At 39.1% G+C, this 19,591-nt stretch overlaps 2 protein-coding genes across 4 annotated transcripts; both read left to right on the top strand.

Moving 5' to 3' along the window:
* Positions 1-6,916: 6,916 nt before the first annotated feature.
* LOC117777298 (nuclear receptor coactivator 7) lies at positions 6,917-11,051 on the top strand. Of its 3 annotated transcripts, XM_034611978.1 has the most exons (8): positions 6,927-7,059; positions 7,750-7,762; positions 7,814-7,945; positions 8,599-8,751; positions 8,853-9,005; positions 9,341-9,436; positions 9,698-9,771; positions 9,943-11,051. In XM_034611978.1, the coding sequence occupies exons 1-8, from the start codon at positions 7,034-7,036 to the stop codon at positions 10,079-10,081; spliced, it is 786 nt and encodes a 261-aa protein (XP_034467869.1). In that variant the 5' UTR covers positions 6,927-7,033; the 3' UTR covers positions 10,082-11,051. The 3 variants fall into 3 exon arrangements, with proteins under 3 accessions (XP_034467868.1, XP_034467869.1, XP_034467870.1); XM_034611977.1 differs by having other exon boundaries at positions 6,917-7,059; positions 7,750-7,945; XM_034611979.1 differs by lacking the exons at positions 6,927-7,059; positions 7,750-7,762; positions 7,814-7,945 and adding an exon at positions 8,290-8,436.
* Positions 11,052-15,059: 4,008 nt separating this feature from the next.
* hint3 (histidine triad nucleotide binding protein 3) lies at positions 15,060-18,649 on the top strand. Its single transcript, XM_034611956.1, has 5 exons — positions 15,060-15,223; positions 16,518-16,635; positions 16,921-16,990; positions 17,444-17,570; positions 18,018-18,649. The coding sequence occupies exons 1-5, from the start codon at positions 15,086-15,088 to the stop codon at positions 18,063-18,065; spliced, it is 501 nt and encodes a 166-aa protein (XP_034467847.1). The 5' UTR covers positions 15,060-15,085; the 3' UTR covers positions 18,066-18,649.
* The last annotated feature ends 942 nt before the right edge of the window (positions 18,650-19,591 follow it).

The following is a 19,591-nucleotide window of genomic DNA, read 5'->3' as shown; positions in this document are numbered from 1 at the left end:
TTATTATTATTATTTTTTTTAATGGTTAAAGAAAATCCTGCATTTGCCCCCTGATCCATATCTGCACCAGAATCTAACGAGTTATTTCCTGACCTATACCACATCCTTCCACCAAGTTTCATGGTAATCCGTCGTGTACTTTTTGCGTAATGTTGCCTACAAACAAACAAGTAGGTCACATTCTTTTTCCTATATGACCTTTTCAGATCATGATACATATCACTTGAAACCTACAGTGGAATGTATCCCACGGATTATCATCTTTACTATTTTACATCTGAAAAAGTTAGTAAGTGTAGTTCAGTCAGACAACTCAGGTTCAAACATTTATTGCAGCATTAGAACAGGTTTAGTGTTTGGTGTCTAGGCTCCAACTTAATTACTCCCCCATATGATTACACAGGAATGATGGGAGTGATGAGCAATACTTGTAACCCCCACGTTGGAGCCTACAGGTGGATGCTGGGGTGGTAGAGGGGCTGAAGCAACTGGTAGCAATACTGCAGCAGCAGCAGTGCGAGCAAAAGGGATGATGGGTAATTTCTCTCTGCTTAAATAGACTACCTGATAAGGTGGGTGTGTATTATAGATGGTTGTGGAGAGTGAGGTATGTCACCTGATGTATGTCACATGATTGGCGCAGCGCAGCTCGAGTTGGATGCCTGAACTAGCTCGCAGGCGTCGCTCCATTTAATGACGCATTTCCTTGACTCAACCCTAGTTTGACCTCGTACCCACAAATTACCCGATAAGCAAGGCTGCATGCAGTTGCAGGGGAAATCCTGCTTTAGCTTCTTCTTCCAAATGTCAGAAAGTGCTTGTGGTCTGCACTTGTGGTCACTTCTCTATGATGTAGGTCAAAGGAAACCTTACTCCTTCTGAAACATCACTGATTAAGCCTCACTGATACAGCAGTCTGAGAGCTATCGCACTGTTATCAGACCTAAATCTGTGCTTTACTACCTGCTGCTACACAGGTTGCATCAGTGCACCACTCAATGGTTTTTAAAGTTAAGTGCCTCTGGGATCAGAGGGCTCAGTCAGCAGTTTGTCCCAGGTGGTGTAAAACTGGGTGAGAGAGAAGGGGAGAGAATGGAGAGTGAGATATATATATAGAGAAAAAATATTGATCTCTCTCTCTCTCTCTCTCTCTCTCTCTCTCTCTCTCTCTCTCACACACACACACACACACACACACACACACACACACACACACACACACACACACACACACACACACACAGTATGAAATCAGTGCTGTATCCAGTCCAAACCAGCTCTGTGAGCTCCGCGATTTAGCTTCTCAGCATGCAGGCAAAAAAAGAACAAAAGCCTAACAGCACTGACATGCTTTTGTTCACTTATACTTCTCAAGGACCTGCTACTTGTGAAAAATCCAATGATTATACAAAACCTAATGGAGAAAAGAAAGGAACTCATTGAATTAAAGGAGGTGACAGAATTATGGAAACATTTATCAGCCCGTATATTGAAATATCAAGAACCAAACAGATCAGAGTTGTCCGTAGACTCCAGAACAGCTGGAGTTGTCTTGAGGTAAAGGTAGGGTTGGTAATTTGATTCATAAACACATTTTTATCATATTTGGGGAAATCTTCTTCACGTCCCGATAGCAATTAATTAATATCGTCATCTGAAAAAACAAGGATAAGGGGCTGGAGTCTGTGGCCCCCACAGGACTGTTATAAACTCAACAATTTAAGTGTCATGACACATACCGCTGAGCCACAGCCCATAGCCAGAGGTTAGCCTGCTCTTGCTAGCTTTTTCAGGATTACCAACCCTAGCTTTACATCTTAGTGTGGTTTTCAATCATTCTGTTTGAAACTGTCCAATTTGCTGGACAGATATGGAGGTGAAATTGTTTTTAACACCTTAAATTCTACAACTGCAGAATGAGTTTGAAATCAAGGTCAACAGAAATCTGTACAAGGCATGTGTTTTCTCTCTCTATTATCACAGTGAAAAAGAAACTGATTCAAACTGATTGCATTGTTTTGGGTGATCCATCTGAATCATCATTAGGTAAGATGACCGTTTTGTACAACATGTATATTCACATGTAAACCTGATGCAGCGACACACTCCAGCTGATACACTTTCACCTGTTACCTCTTTGTGAACTGTGGCCCTGCTCTCTGAATTGATTGACAAATCTTCACTTGTGTTTTATTATCATTTAGACACATATGCTGTTGACTTGAATGCATGTACACCCATACACAACGTACAGATGAGAATATCTAGCGCATACGCATACACTTATAAACAGGAATCTGAGCCGGTAAGACCTGGCAGCACACATTGATATGATCTTATGTGGAAAAATGATCTTCCTGAAACAATGGCATCAGTTTTTGTATTTATCTATTCGTGACTGGTCACCAATAGCCGACTGAAAAGCCTCCATGCTCTCTCAGCTTCCTCATGTCGTGAAAACGTTTTATCACTGTATTGTGGCAGAGCAAACACACACACACACACCCCCACACACACAAACACACACACACACACATATCCTGTGTCTACACATTTGCATACAAATCGTGGGATTTAGCAATTATAACCTTTGGCTGAAAATCAATGTCACTGCAGGGTTGAACTCGTGGTCATGTTACTTTAAATGACCCCTGCACTGCTTCATTTCTGCTGCATATTCACTCTAGAGACACACAATTTTTTATTTATGTAATACCTATATAATTAAATGTGACTAACGCTTAACTATTCTTTGTTTGACCTGTTGCCACCGCGACCCGAAATGGATGGATGGTAAAAAAACTTACGTCATTATGTCCGCTACTTCATTACAACCAATGTTATTCAGTTTTAAAACCTCAACCTGAAATAGTTTGATAAACGATGCTACCATTTACTGTTTTGGCTGTTTTCTTTTTGAAATTTGCTAAATCTACAAATTCCTATTTTTCCATCTTGTTCAGACTCATTTGGTAACTGTTCCAACTCCAACAGGACGTTGTAATGCGATTAAGACATGGTTACATTACGTGACTAAGGTAGGAATGCTCATGTATTAGTTTGATAATGGTTTATTCTGAGTGTGACCTTATTAAAGTTAAGGTAATCAGAATATGATGTTTACTTGGCAGTGTCTTATTCAGACTATTGTCTTTATTGAGTGAATATCAGGATATCCATGTGAACACACTCAGTGTTTGTTCTGCTCTGTCAAGTTAACAGTCAGTGGGAGAAAAGCATTAACCACCGACAGGAACAACGAGCTCTCTTCTTCTTACAGTTTCTCTACATCTCTGAGAAGTTCCCAACCAAACCACAAAGGCACAAAGGAAACACTTTTTTATCAGATTTGGTGAAATCCTCTTCACGTCCTGATAGCAATCAATTAATATTGTCATCTGAAAAAGAAAAAAGGAAAAGAAGCTGGAGTCTGTGGCCCTCACAGGACTGTAATGAACTCAAACAATCATTTCATTAGGTCCGCATTTGTCACTGTGTTTTGTTTTGTGCTGTCGTACTGTCACTAACCTGCCCGTACCGCTGAGCCACAGCCCATAGCCAGAAGTTAGTTTTTAATGTAAAGCCTGCTCTTGTTGGCTTTTCCAGGATTACCAACCCTAGCTTCTCAGCTTTCTCAGCTTGCTCAAGATTTATTTTCATTCCCAAACATGAGGTACATGAGAGGGAATGAAACTAAGTACTGAATGAAACTAAGTACTGAGGTCCCTGTAAGCAGCAAAGAACAATAGAATCTAAAAACTAAGCGAGAGAAAAGCATTAACCACAGACAGGAACAACGAGCTCTCCTCTTCTTACAGTTTCTCTGCATTTCTGAAAAGTTCCCAGCCAAACCACAACGGTTGTGATCTACTGTCAGATTAAAAAGAAATAGAAAGAGGTTTGTATAGGTATAGTATGGTGTTCTACTAGTATTTCCTGTAATACATGATGTAGTCTACAAGACAAAAAAAAAATTATATATGAATGGCAGAGTCTCTGTTAAATTGAGTGTTTGTTAATTTCTGGGTGGTTTACTAAGTTCCAGAAGCTGATCCAATTTTCTACATTAATAAAGAAACATACATATGATAAAACACAAGGGGGGGATATATAATAGGAATGCCAAATTTTGGGCTTCAAAATTACATTTAGCCATTATCCTATTTTCTACAGCTACCAATTGCCAGTTATGCAATAATCTTTACTGTCCAAAACCATTTTATCAGAACATCATTGATATGATTTTATGTGATAAAAAAATGGTTGTGGAAAAGAAAACTTTTTGTATTTATCTATCAGTGACTGGTCACCCGTAGCCGACTGAAAAGCCTGCATGCTCTCTCAGCTTCCTCATGTCAACTGTCTGTGTTGTACAGGCACACACATACACACACACACACACGCACACACGCACACACACACACACACACACACACACACACACACACACACACACACACACACACACACACACACACACACACACACACACACACACACTGACAGCACTGTGTTTTAGAGGAGACCAATGTGCGTCTACATCCCAGGCTCCAAAACCCAAACACTTTAATAAGACCTACACCACCACAGTACGTCAGCCAGCAGAGCGATGCCAATTTCTGTGCGTGTGTGCGCATGGGAGCTGAGCCTGCTGGCTCATGGGGGTTTTTTCCGATGGCTTATTGGAACCAAGAGAGAATGCAGCAGACAGGATTTACAGGAATTGGAGTAGAGGTGAAGAAATAATGGTGCTGCAGCAAGTGATGCCACAACCTACTGCCAAGACATTTGACGTTGTTGTTGTTCTCTCTGTGTGTGTGTGTGTGTGTGTGTGTGTGTGTGTGTGTGTGTGTGTGTGTGTGTGTGTGTGTGTGTGTGTGTGTGTGTGTTTGTCTCATTTCTCAGAGACAAACACCCCCTGGGAAAAGTCCCCAGACATTAACTGATGGTCTGATCAAACTTAAATTTATAATTTTTTTTTGTTTTTCCTAATCTCACAGCAGCAGTGCAGAGGAACTGATCAATAACTTTAATGTTTTCTCCAGCAATATAATGCATCACATCATAAAATAAAACTGTGACTTTTCTCAACACTGCCTGTGTCTAACATGTATGCATGCATCAGGTGTAAGTATGGGACTTTTGATAGTGTTTGCGAACACGCATGTATATTTAACTAAATCTCTTTTGAGCGTGTGTATCTGTATATATGTGAGTTTACATATCGAACTTGTCTGTGTGTCAGACCAGACCATTGTCTCCAATTGATCTCTTCCTATTTCGCTTGCGTAAGAGTATCACATAGCTGATTGTTGACCCCGCAGTGTCCAGTCTGCAATCTCTTGACCTGATATCTTAACATGAACAAACCTGAGTACTGGGACTATTATCATAAGCAGCCATTTTGTAATATAACTGAAACACAGTCCTGCCACAGGAGATGTTAAAACTCAGTTGCTGTTGTTGTACATTCTTAAATTATTAGCTACTGAAGTAGATGGAGGACTGAAGACAGACGTGGTCATAAAAAGTTAGCATAAGCTTCATGCAGCTCTCACAAATAGGATTAGTTCTTCTACAGGAGCACATTCAAATGATCCAATGAACAATCTTTATTTCTGTTTACCCATGTAATCCCAGTGACCACAAACAGAACCAACAAACAACTCTAATTCTATTTGAGCATTAGCGCTGAGAGATAATAGCCCACACTGGAAATTGATCAAGACTGAATGATATTGAACATGTGACAATGGTCAACACTCTAATCAAGGGTTGCTGCTTTGATTAAATCTTGATTTTAACGCCTGAGACTAATCCTGAAAGACAGGAGACTTTTAAGATAAAGGTCTCAAATGATAAATGCAGATTGTTTTCAAACCTACAGTCAGAAAGAAAAAAAACATCAAAAGCAATATGTTTATTCTATAAAAACACACCCTAACGGACAGTAGATATCACACAAAGCTATGCTGCCACATGACTGTTCAACCAGTTCCTGGATGTTACACAATCCCAAATATGCACACATTTAATGAACGCTTGGCTCCTCTTACAACAGGCCGCAACTATTCATTCAAAGGCTTCTTGTCCCACTCTGAGAAACTTCTATTTTGGGCTGGTTAAAAATAAAAAATAAAAATAAAAATACATTGACTCCTCCTTTATCTTTGTTCAAGACGAAACTGAGAAGACAGAACTTAGGGAAGGAAACCGAGAGAAGTAAACCGAGAGAGATAAAGTAAAAATAAAAGAGATAGAGATTCAGAGAGAAAGACGTGAATAAATGTCATGCAGTGGTGGAACAAGTATCTAGAAAGTTTCTTTAACATGCTCTGTGTAACAAACCAGACACAATTCACATACACACTGCTGCCAAAATAACTTCCCACACCCAACCTTTCTGAACTCAACAGTCACTCCCCCACTCAACTGCCACTGCAGTGCAATTATTAGTGCCTGATGATTTGTTAATTCACTCTTTTGCTTGTTTCATGGGACGTGGTTTGTAGGGGTGAATGTGAATGGATGTTTGATGTGAAACTTCTATATCTAAGTATCCTAAACTATAAGAGTAAGTCAGTCTAAAATACTCCTTTAGTAATTCCTGTAATGTCCTGCATAATCACACTTATATGAGGAGTTTGAGACAATCAAGCCAGGCCAGGCTAAACAGGCCTCTATCATGTTATCAAGCCACTTCATTAAATCGATGAGCCACAGCCTTGACACAGTAACAGTCTGAAATGCAGCCAAAAGCTAAGGACAGGGACCTAGAGCAGGTCAGGTTAATGTGTCACCAGGTTTGGCCTCCAGGCGTCATTGTGAAATCCTTTAGAGAAAACGTGCAGGCCCTGCAGATCTGCGAGGGGAGAAAGGGCGGGTTTATGGTCAATAGGGGCTTATATCAGTGATTGATCCGTTGGTATATAATGCAGGCAATGGCAGAGACTCGGAGCATACATGCTGGATCAGCTCTGAGCCTCCAAACCAACTACCTCCTTCTCTTCCACACCTTCATCCACAGTCAGCCATGGGAGTTGCCTACAGCGTTGGAGAGTAAGTGACACAGCTGTAGACATCATGCTGTTTCCTGTAAATGGTGGAGTTACCTGAAGTTGAATCTGAAGGTATTTAGTTCAGCTTGTTTCTACTTAATGCAAAGAAAATGTGAGAACTGCGATGAAATTCTAATTGTAACAAGGGTTAACTCAGATCAAATGCAAGAGGAATGAACCTTTTGCAAACCCATTGAGAACTACTTAGTGGTGTTGTGTTTATTAGTTATTACATATGTGCAAGAACAGCAAGCGGAGTTAGTTTGGCATCTAATGGTGGAAGGGTGGAAGCCAAAGAGCTGGAGGTTATGTGTTTGTGACAGGCAGTGACTGAAATAGTTAAAGAAAGAGAAAGAGAGAGATTGAATCGAGGTTTGACATCTATAAATCAAGTAGCTTCTTACTTTGAATCCCTGTTTCTCATTAACTGTTAATAGAAGAGAGTTGATAATAGATCAATACAACTTCCTATAGGGGTTAATAATTTCTCTGAGATCCACTAAAAAATCCCAACTGTGTCAATTTCCTGTGATTCAAGCCCAGGCACGATTACACACATAATAGCAATGTGGAATCTCATCTGTTCAACTGTGCCAACTTATTAAAGCTACAGCAGCACTGCATGTCAGTACTGTATATGATGCCTGTTTTTCTTTAAAAAATAAATCACGTTCTCCCTTTGCCCCTTTAGGGTCGACCACCTCTACACCTTCTTTGTGCAGTGGTCACCAGACATCTACACCAAAGGCAGCAAGAAGCAACGTCAGCCCCGTTTCCTCATCAGAGAGAAGCATCCGAACCACTACCTGGTCGTGGAGAAGAACAAGGTGGCCGAGATCAACAAGCTCCTCAGCCACCCTGTCAACCCCACTGAGAAGAATTGGGAGGTGAGGACTGCACTGCACTGACATACACATATGCTAAAGAAGTCAATGTTAAGTTGCCATGATTATCTGCAGCCATAAAAACCCTGCCAGGATTTCCTGAATTACAGTAAGTTAGCACGTGGAGAATTTGGGAGATTGGCTGTGGTCCCAGATGTTCTGGGAAATCCCACGTGTCTATATATGGACATCCTCTCCACAGCTCCCTCCCAGTGTCACAAAGAAACCATGCCTCACTTTCCTGTTTGATGAGAAAAGAAAGTTAACTGTGTCAGGGCTAACCAATGGGAGGCCCCTCTACCTAAATTTCCAACCAATGGCATTTCAAACTGAGAAAGTGAAAGTAACCCGGAGAGTACAAAAAAAAAATGAGTGCAGCATTGGTTTGACTTATGTGTAGAACTTGACAGAGAAAGGAAGGAGAGATGAAGCTGCTGCCAGAGAATGTCAAAGTACTTTACATTGCCCGTGACTGTGTGGAGCCCTATGTGGAGGTAGGACTAGTGCTGCTTTACTCTGGGTTTGTTCAAATGTTTGTTTGAGCATCATCCTTCCATCTATCATGATGTGGCATCTGTTGCATCTGGAGAACTGCTTGTTCTTCAAGCTACTATAAAGTGTGGAAAGGTTTGACAAGCCAGTGTTTTCTCTTGCAGATTATCAGAGTGAAGGACTCCAAACGCCGCATGAGTCTGTGCAGCTCTGAGGACTCAGAGGCCGAGGAGCCCGAGTACCAGGAGGAGGGAGATGATGATCTGCTGGTGCTGAGCAAGCACAGCCAGCTGCTGGATGCCCACGACCTGGAGCAGGTGAGTTCCCGATGAATCTAAGAGGAGGATTTTGAATTAGTTACAGCCTGTTTACATTATGACATCATGGGATTCACAACTACTTCCCTTTTTACCAACAGCTTGCTGCTCAAATGCCAGCAAGGACCCGGGGCTATCCATGGCAGCTGGTCTACAGCACTGCCATCCATGGCAGCAGCCTGAAGACACTGTACAGGAATATGGCTGGACTGGACAGTCCTGTGCTGCTGATCGTCAGAGACATGCACAAAAAGGTTTGTCTCTTCATTTGTACCAATGTCATCCAAAAGATAAATAACAAATATATCAATATATATCAATATCGATAAAAAGGCACATTTCTCGAAATGATGAGCAATTATTTTTAGGTAAGGATGTTTATATAAGTATCAAAAGTGATAATGCTCATTGTTCAGAATAGATAATTTAAAGCTACAAAGATCATATCATATATATATATATATATATATATATATATATATATATATATATATATATATATATATATATATATATATATATATATCATATATTTATAGACTGACATCTGTGGCTTCTCCTTTAATAACCGTTGCCTTTGTGTTTTCAGGTGTTTGGGGCGTTTTCCACAGATCCATTCAGAGTCAGTAAATACTGCTATGGCACTGGTGAAACCTTCCTGTTCAGCTTCAACCCAGACTTTCAGGTAAAGAGAGCAACAGATCATTCTGTGTTACCTATAGTCTATCAGTAGGTCTGACAGCAGGTGTGTTTTTATTACGAAAAAAGTCATATTTTCCATAATTTTTGCAAACATTGAAGAGAATTTCTCAAGTTTTGAAATTAAACAAAATCTCTAGAAAGTAGTGAAATGTAGAAAGGGATAAAAAACATTAGTATGTAAGATCTCACATATCCGGAAGCTTGAGTATTAGTTTCTAATGTTGTGTGTTTGGCTTTTATTCAGGCGTACAGGTGGAGTGGAGAGAACTCCTACTTTGTCAGCGGCAAATTGGAATCTCTGCAGATTGGTGGAGGAGGGTAAGTTATGTGGTTATTGATTTCTCCCAGTAAAATAAAGACAGGCTCACGGAAGGATCAATAAGATAAAGCAGTGGTTATCAGTGCAGTAAAGTAATACAAAAAAGACCATAAAACAATAACTTCACCTGACGTCTGATGTTAAAGTGCTGGTTTTTGCTTCGTCTGTAGGGATGGCTTCGCTCTGTGGCTGGATGCTGATCTGTACCATGGGGCCAGTTTTTCCTGTCCAACTTTTCACAACGCACCGCTCTCCACGCAGGAAGACTTCATCGTACAAGACCTCGAGGTCTGGACTGTGCAGAACTGAGCGGGAACGTCAGTTACAGAACCTTGAGACTTCAAGGAGTTCAAGTGGGTTAGCTACTACTGTACTAAACCTGAAAGAACAGTCGCCACTGTATCATGTGTGTACCTGGATGAGATTAGTCCACACACAGCTCGTATGAGGCCTGTTCTAGTGGTTCCTAGGCCGGACCTTCTGCTTGCACTGGTTTCATCTGTGCCTGTTAAACAGAGGTGTCTAGATGAAACCCTGTTGTTCAGTGTCCTGCTGCTTTAGACTTGCCCTGTGCTGAGCCCAGTAGGTAACTGGCAGCATCTGAAGCCCTGCATGCCCTCCTGGGGTTATGGACGGTATTATAACACAAATTTCCAAGTACCTAGTGTAAGCAAATTCAGGGATTTAGGAAAATTTATTAATTTCTATTCCGTCTAAAAATACCACCTGAAATTTAAAACGTTTACAGTAAGTGTTGCCATGTGTGCACAGGTGAATATGTTCTATTGTGTTTTATTAAAAAACATGAGCAGCCTTATAAACCTTTAAGACAAAAAGCTACATAGTTGATTAATGGTATAAACACTGTAACATAATGTTTGCATTATTGGGGGAGATTGTATTTTTGAGCTTTTCCAGACATGACGTCTCCAATTTATGTTCTATTACAGCAGCATATGAATTCCTCACCTCTCAGGTGTGAACATGAACAAAAATAGTTGCACCATGAACAATTCATTATTATCCATGTGTGTGTGTTTGTGTAGGAACCGTTAACTGTCAACTGTAACTTCTGTTTTTTGTAAGTGTGACACCTGCCTGGCTATTTGCATTTGGATGGATCATGTTTTATAAGGAAACCTTTAACATATTTCACATCTTTTAACTTATCTTTATATTTAAATGTATTTTTAAGGAATTTTAAAGCAAAGCCTCCATGTTCCAGTGTGTCTGTTTATGTACATGTCTTTGTGTGAAAATCTGAATCTCTGAAGCTGTGCTGGCACTGCCAATGTGTGTCTTTTTTATTTTTGTGGACCCACATTAAAACTTTATCTTTCCTGGTGACACTGACTTGATTTTTAATAAATCCTCATTACAACATCACATTTCTCCACTTATCAAGAAAGTTATCTTTACATGAACCAAATAAAGAAATAGTAAATAAGTTGGTTTGACTCTAAATTAAGTATAATGTATAATTGGCTCACTGATGTTACTACGCTAAAACATGACTAAAATAAGTACAGACGGAACAAACACAAGCAGATATTAGGATAAATAGAACCACCAACATTCACCTAGAAATATTGATCAACAGAGCAGAAATAGAAGTAAACAGATTAACTGTGATAACGTAAGTTGCAGTCTCCCAATAGATGGCTGTACATTTAGGAACTTCAGGTATCTGGAAAAGAAAATATCATCCAAACAACCACCACAGTTTGCAGTGCAACAAGGGGTCACGTACAGACACATGATGGTAACCTGCAGTTCAGCCTGGAAAAAGCTGAAGAAAAATACCGAGACAAACCAAATCAAAATATATCAAACCTTCTGGCGAATGTAATATTTTTATTTCACCTTACCTGCATAACTTGGTTTCCTCTGAAACCAGCAGAGATGAAGGTTTGTGTGGGGTCAAATGTGAGTCAAGGGGCCCCAGAGTCTCAACCAAGAAACATTTACTGTCACAGGTCTCGGTCCAGAGTAAATATGCCCTGATTGTATTTTTTCTTTAGCTCATACTGATACCAAATCTCATCTAATTATTAGACCTTATTAGACTTAGTGAGATCATTCAAATGTATGTGTGACAGGAGCATAGATCTGCATCACAGGATTCCTGATTCTGATTTTTGATACGTTATGTTTGAGTGGGGACAAGTGTCATGTCCGATATATGACGGCTGGAAGGTTTGGAAACTATTTATTCAACCTCTTTACATTTCCAGCAAAAGCAATAAAGTTTCAAGCGGTTACTGAACTTTACAGTTGACCTATAAAATACCATGGAAATACATATCAACCCACAGTGGAAGATAGAGGAGTGTTTATACCAAGGCAGGTACTCTACATCACCGTAGGGAAATTTTATTTTTCCTCTCTGTGGCATGATATCACAAAGCCTGTTTGTTGAAAGTCAGAAATTATTATGACATTGTAACAATAACATTAACTGACATTATTACATTGCACACTACTTTATGCATGTTTTTTCATCCTTTATGCCATTGGTTTCAAACCTCAGTCTCATCACGACTGCTGTTGTTCACCTACTCTGACAAAGGAAATTATCTCAATCTCTCCCTTTCACTGGGCTCACGTACAGTAAGCACACAATTTACTGACTTTGATATCTAACTATAAATGTCTTTGTTGGAATTAAGTTGTGTTTGAAGTCATTTTTGAATGGATAAAATAATAGCCCCATTTATATGACGGACAAGCAACATTTCACATGTATAAATTGATACATGTATATACAGTACGTATCAATTAAGTAATGAATATATGTCAATATTAGTATGTAAGATCTCACATATCTGGAAGCTTGAGTATTAGTTTCTAATGTTGTGTGTTTGGCTTTTATTCAGGCGTACAGGTGGAGTGGAGAGAACTCCTACTTTGTCAGCGGCAAATTGGAATCTCTGCAGATTGGTGGAGGAGGGTAAATTATGTGGTTATTGATTCCTCCCAGTAAAATAAAGACAGGCTCACGGAAGGATCAATAAGATAAAGCCGTCCAATATAGTCGTCCAATAAGCCTGTTACCAGCACTGAGTAAGATTCTTGAGAAGGCTGTATTTGATCAAATACAGGAATACTTCTCAATAAATAATCTGTTAACAAAGTACCAGCATGCTTACAGAAAGGGACATTCCACATGCACAGCACTGACGCAAATGTCAGATGACTGGTACAGAGATCTAGATAATAAAATGTTATGTGGAGCAGTCCTTCTGATTTTACAGCAGCATTTGATGTCCTTGAACATAAGCTTCTTCTGGAAAAACTGGTGTGCTATGGTTTTAAACCATCTGCAGCTACCTGAATGGAAAGTTATCTAATAAATAGATCACAGAGAGTCTTCTTTAATGGAAGTCACTCGGACAGTGTGCTGGTGGAAAGTGGAATTCCACAGGGAAGCTGTCTAGGCCCACTAATGTACTCTATCTTCACTAATGATTTACCTCAAGTATTAAGAAGTGCAAATCTAAGTATGTACGCAGATGACACTACTGTATATGCATCAGCAAAAACAGCAGAAGAACTGACAGTCATCCTAAACAGGGAGCTAAGTTCCATTGGAAAGTGGGTCCTTGAAAACAAGATGGTTCTCAACTTAGCTAAAACAAAAAGCATCATCTTTGGGTCTAATCATTCTCTTAGAGCAGAGCCAGAGCTTAGACTGTGCATAGATGGAATATCCATCAGACAAGTAAAGGTAACCAAGCTATTGGGAGTCACCCTAGATGATAAACTGTCCTGGTCAAAGCACATTGACACTATTGTCAATAAAATGGGCAAAGCACTAGCTGTAGTCAGACGATGCAGAAATCATCTTACACCTGATCTAAGAATACTGGTAGTTAGCTCTCTTGTTCTGTCACAGCTGGATTATTGTCAGATAGTATGGGCAAATGCCACCAAGAAAGAGTTGAATAAACTACAGCTAGTACAGAGCAAGGCTGCACGCTTTGCTCTACAGTGTCCTTACAGAACCAGCATACAGAGTATGCATGCCAGTCTCCACTGGCTAAAAGTTGAAGACAGGATGGCTGCTGCACTTCTTTTATCAACATGGCGCCTCTTGCAGTCTAAAATGCCAGCAGATCAGTATAGGCAACTAAATAAAAATGTAGCCTCACATAACTATGCCACTAGACGAGTAATAGAAGGTAGGTTTTCACTCCCCAGAGCTAATACCAATTTTCTTAAACACACTGTGGGATACAGGGCCATGAAGTCATGGAACCTACTACCAACAGAAATTATAAACGTGACACGTAAATGTATGTTCAAAAAGCAAATAATAAAACACCTGGGTACAGCATACTTATGACACTAGATGGTGATGTACTGTACATAAAAATGTGTAGTATTCTCTTACATGGTTTGCAGTTTTCACTTCTATGAAATTGGATATATCAGTGTTTTATATCATGACAAAGGTAAAATTGCATAACCGCTATGTTAATGTTTGATATTTGTAATGTAAAATTGTATGATCATTATTTTTATGTATTTTAACTTTTGATATTTGTAATGTAACGTATGTTTTAAATGTTTGATATTGGTATTGTAATGTATGTTTTAAATGTTTGATATTTGTGTGTATGTTTTAAATGTGGACCCCACTAAAAGTAGCTCTGTCTTAGGGTAGAGCTAATGGGGATCCTTCTAAATAAACAAATAAACAAAGCAGTGGTTATCAGTGCAGTAAAGTAATACAAAAAAGACCATAAAACAATAACTTCACCTGAAGTCTGATGTTAAAGTGCTGGTTTTTGCTCTGTATGTAGAAATGCAGTAAGAGCTTATGTTTATCATCAAAGTGTATATATTTTTGTTTACTTATGTATTTGATTATATATTTCTGCACATATTTATGTTTACTTGTCGTTTATTAAAAATGTCTAATGATATTTATATATAGATGTCATTTTCCCTGTCACACATCCCTATAGTCATAAACACTGGATTTGACTTTGAATACAAATCTGAGGATGACATGAACAAACACAATGAGTGGACCGGTTTCTACTGAGCTGAATGCAGAGACAGACCTTGCTGCTAGAAGTGGAAACATGAAGCAAGGTTTTTTTAAGAATTTATTAATGTGATCATTTATTATTTAGTACATTATTAATTGAATAGAATATGATGTATATAATATGATGGAGCACATTGCCCTCTTGTGGTGGTTGTCTTTCTCTACGCGATCTTTTACATCGACAGTCTTTCGCTTCCCCTGGTGCGCTCGATGATCTCTGGGATTGACTGGGCAGGTCTCACCTTCAACAGTTCAACATGGCGGAAGTTGAAGTGACTCAATCTGCTCCGGCTGACATTTCGAAGACCAGCAGCGAACCAGCTGAAGGATATGACAAGAAATGTATCTTCTGCAAGATTGTACACAATGAAATGGGAACGGAGCTTCTTCTCTGTGTGAGACTATTTAAAATCCTTGAATATGACGGGGAAGCTTTTAGCTAGCTGGCTAGCCTGTTTATTTTGTGTGTTTACAAGTCTCTCTGATAACAAATACTGGCTTTGTGAAGATGTAGCTCATGTTTTCGTGTCTCTGTAGCTTGATTTTAAAAGAAATTTAACTGTCAAGTTTCTTATTTAGTGCCATGGTTGCAGATATTCTGGTTTATTGATTTGTTTTGCCAAGTGAACCACACCCAGCCATCATATATACTATACACGTACATTGTGTTTTAATTGTTCGTTTATTTTACAGCGACAGTGCTCATTAATCAACAGATACAATATTATTAATGAGCCAGAGTTAGCTATATAAACTAATTTTAATCTGTTGTCCTTTGCCAGTTTTTACAATGCAAGCTGAAATAGCCTCTGTAGCTAACAAGCTAGTTTTATTGTAGCCCAGATTTACCAACCTTTTGCACTATCACTAACAACACTGAGTAAATTCAGAATAGAGGCCGCAGCTTGGAAAACAGCTGTCCCCTTGTGATCAGATCTCTGGACGGATGTTGATGCTACTTCTGTCCAGGGTCACAACTTTAGGAGAAACCATATAAAGCTGAAAAGAGCCTGTTGTTCATTTGTTATTTTACTGTTTATGATGGTTATTATACCCAACAGCAAACACAATGCGGTCATGTGGTCGGTTGTTTGCGAAAACCTGGTCATGCCAGCTGCACTTTGAAGGTGTGATATAGATTTTTCACCTCCCTCTTGTTCATTGTAACCTCCACTGTCTCTATGTCAAGTTACAGAACATTTTACTGCAGCTTTTTGGAGTAAATCCAAGGCATAGTTGGCTACTTTTCATTATGGCACTCATAACTTGCTCATATTAAATATTAATTTAAACAAATTCTTGAAAGGTGACAGATATTTCACCTCAGTCCAGTTAATGGTGACCCCCACTGTCTGTATGTCAAGACGATTTTACTGTAGAATTTCAACTGTGTCACCTCTCATGCATTTTTTAAATACTATTTAATATGAGCAAGTTATGAGTGCAGGATGACAAAGTAGACAAATTACTTTTAATAAAGATTCTACAATAAATTCTTTTGAAACTTGAGGCAATGGGGGTCACCATGAACAAGAGTGAGGTGAAATATCTGTGTCACAACTCAAGGATTTCAAGGACTCAACATGAAGTAAACGCACAAGCCTGTGCACTTGAACCCTCCCAGTCTTGAAGCACAATAATTAACTTCTACTTGCTGACTTGTTGTTTATTTATTTGTCTCTGCCGCAGGATGAAGAGATTTCGTGTTTCAGAGACATCAAACCTGCAGCTCCTCACCACTACCTGGTCGTCCCAATCAGACATGTAGGGAACTGTAAATCACTCAGCAAAGAAGACGTGCCTTTGGGTAAGGTTTAAACAACGTGCCTGTGGAAATATTTGCACTTTGAAAAGGTTGTGACCTGCATGTCTCTGTTTTCAATTCATGTCAACATATGTTATTTCACTGGCTATGCATTGCTTGTATCTTGTGTTACAAGAAATGCTAAATATGCTATGAACAAGCTCACTATCTTATATTCAGCAACTGAATGAAATGGAATGGAATGGCAACATTGTTTGTTAAAAAAAAAATCCTGATATTAATGGAAAGTAGTTTTACAAGTTTTTATGTTTTGGTTGTTGCACCCAGTGAAGCGGATGGTTGAGAAAGGGAAGGAGATCCTACAGAAAAACAATGTTACAGACCTCAGTGATGTCAGGTAGGCTACTTTTCGTTGTTTGTACCTTTTCACACTTTCAGGTTGCGTCACATGCTCCAGTCGACTACAAAAGGAACATCCCCAAACATTTTCAGTGGTGAAGCTTTTGTATCTTGATCAAATCAACCTCAGGCACAGTGTTACTTAAGTTTCTCTGATTACAAATAGTGATTGGTACTGATAATCATACACAGATAAAGGTTCTAATTATCAGTACTGATCATTATAGTATGTACTTTGGAGTAGTTTCACCTTTGAACTGTATTTACCAAGTGAGCAATAGTACTTAATCTAATGGGAACTGTGATAAATACTCTTGTAAAATGCTGTGTGATTGTTTCTGACTGATTACTTAGCTTTGGTAACATCCCTGTTGCTTTGTTGTTGTAACAGCCGAGCTACTTAAACTCAGTAAACATCGTTGTCAACACTAACACTCTCCTGTGCCTGCAGGTTTGGTTTCCATTGGCCCCCATTCTGTTCGGTTACACACTTACACCTTCATGTCCTGGCACCTGCCAGCCAAATGGGCTTCATGTCCCGCCTAGTCTACAGACTCAATTCCTATTGGTTTATCACGGTAAGCCCAATTTTTTACATTTGTACTGGGATTTATATATTGTATATAATTGAGTTATTAGCAAAGTGTCAATCTCTTGCAGGCACCATGTTTTAAAAGACTTTAGATCTTTTTCTTATCTGATTAATCCCCAGCCAGTCTTTACTGTGCCTGCACATTTCTGTCTCTTATTTTGAAGAGTAATTTCAGTTTCTCTGCACAAGATGAGTCCATAATAATATGGTGGGGTTTTTGGACTTAGATTAAAAGTAAAGCCAGATGCTGCCACCTGCTGTATAATGGATTTATTTGTATTATAATAACTCGACTGGGAGACCGCGCACCATAGATCTACAGTCAAACTCATATTTCGTCCAGTACATCAGTTAAGTCAGGTTGACGTTTAAGATGAAGCAGGTTTGTTGTCATTATAATTTCTGTTCTGTCCTTTTTGTTGATGTTTTGCAGGCGGAGCAGCTGATTGAACTTCTCAACTCTAAAGAACAGACCGACTGACCACTTGAATCCACTTCCTGCTGCACTCGGCTAACATCCAGCCTCTTGCAGTTGTCATGTTGGATTTTGCACGCCCACATTAGGTTGCTGCCTCTTTGAACACAGAAAATGATATTTGTATTTCCATGATGTTTGTAATAAGTGACCACTTAGGTTTTTAGTTTTGTGAAGACACTTCACACTTAAAACCAAAGTGAAAGCTTTAACAAAGCCAAATGTTGTGTCTTGCTGCTTGAGACTTTAACATAAGTTTTTGTATTTTTACAGAAGAAGAAGTGAATTAAATCTTCTTTCATCCACCAAATATGAATCAATATTCACTCTATGGACCAGGTTACAGACAGTGTGATCCAGAGCTTGTTGTTGAAGGCAGTCTTTTTCTACTGAGAGGACTGGAGAGATGAATGGAACAATAGACTTACTGAGATCATTTCACAGCTAGAGAAGTGATGATTCATAAACTGGTCTCTTGTCATGCAGCAGTGCCCAAGTGCTTCACAGGTTTGACATTATAGGTGTATACTGGAATGTATTTTTAAAGATCAATTGATATAAATCCTATGTTGAGAGATCAAACAGCTGTTCACTCTGACACACCAAGTGCCATCTTCATTCACCATTTACCAGGCTCTAAATTAAATGGCTTATTTACTCATCGTTTGAATTGAAGAAATGTTCTCTAACAGTGTTAAGATATAAAATGAACTAGCTAGAGGGTGCATGTTGTAACTACTAATGCAGCTGTATTATTCTCTAATATATTAATGGAATGTGAAGAAATCCTACTGTATAAATGTGTATGCACTTTCAGAAATGTTGATTTAGAATAAATAATTTATTGCTTCTTCTCAGTCTGAATCTCTTCCACTGTGGTGACTTCAGTGTGTTTCTATTGTATAAAGTCCTAATAATGATGTCAGTTTACAACCTCTCTTTCCCATTCATTAGTTTAACTGCAGCAGTTAGTGCTTAAGGATCACAAAACACCTCCAGTAATAGAAAACAAGCAGGACACTGTGTCTTTAATTACTTTATTATAAGACAATGAGAAGTGCTTGTTAATTTATCAATCAGCTGCTGCTCGTGTTAAGAAAGTAAAATGAATGTGCATGGCAGTGTGTGCTCTTCCAATAGCAGCAGCAGCATTAGAGCAGCCTCAGTAGTTCATCATAATGTCTCACACTGTGTCTTTGTGGTTCATGTATTCTGAGTTTCAAACTACAACAAGGTTTCCTAAATTACAAGCACACTGGTAATAAATACACACTCTGAAGCACCCAAGCCAAGTCGGATCAGGTTCATCCTATAGCACCATATTGTCTGTCACAGGGAGCCTCATGTTCTCTTTGGTTCACTCTCATTAACCACTCTGACTTCATCTCAGCTGCTCGCTGCAACGCTTTCCCCACATTGAAAAGCTGTAAGGTTTCCCCTCACCATATGCAGTTAGCATCACTGAAATGAATCTGGTCGTGGTAATAATGTAAATAAATGTTGTACTTGAAGTAACTAGGTAGTTGCTGCAA

This window comes from Hippoglossus hippoglossus, chromosome 16 (assembly GCF_009819705.1).
Source record: "Hippoglossus hippoglossus isolate fHipHip1 chromosome 16, fHipHip1.pri, whole genome shotgun sequence".
NCBI lineage: Eukaryota > Metazoa > Chordata > Actinopteri > Pleuronectiformes > Pleuronectidae > Hippoglossus > Hippoglossus hippoglossus.
This window is presented reverse-complemented; position numbering and strand designations above follow the sequence as displayed.

Bases quoted from the DNA above. Each gene is read 5' to 3' on its own strand.
- LOC117777298 (XM_034611977.1), top strand. From the start codon at position 7,034: ATGGGAGTTGCCTACAGCGTTGGAGA. The intron at 7,060-7,749 runs GTAAGTGACACA...TTGCCCCTTTAG, and splicing joins GTTGCCTACAGCGTTGGAGA to GGTCGACCACCTCTACACCT. The intron at 8,752-8,852 runs GTGAGTTCCCGA...TTTTACCAACAG, and splicing joins ATGCCCACGACCTGGAGCAG to CTTGCTGCTCAAATGCCAGC.
- hint3 (XM_034611956.1), top strand. From the start codon at position 15,086: ATGGCGGAAGTTGAAGTGACTCAATCTGCTCCGGCTGACATTTCGAAG. The intron at 15,224-16,517 runs GTGAGACTATTT...TCTCTGCCGCAG, and splicing joins GAACGGAGCTTCTTCTCTGT to GATGAAGAGATTTCGTGTTT. The intron at 17,571-18,017 runs GTAAGCCCAATT...GATGTTTTGCAG, and splicing joins ATTCCTATTGGTTTATCACG to GCGGAGCAGCTGATTGAACT.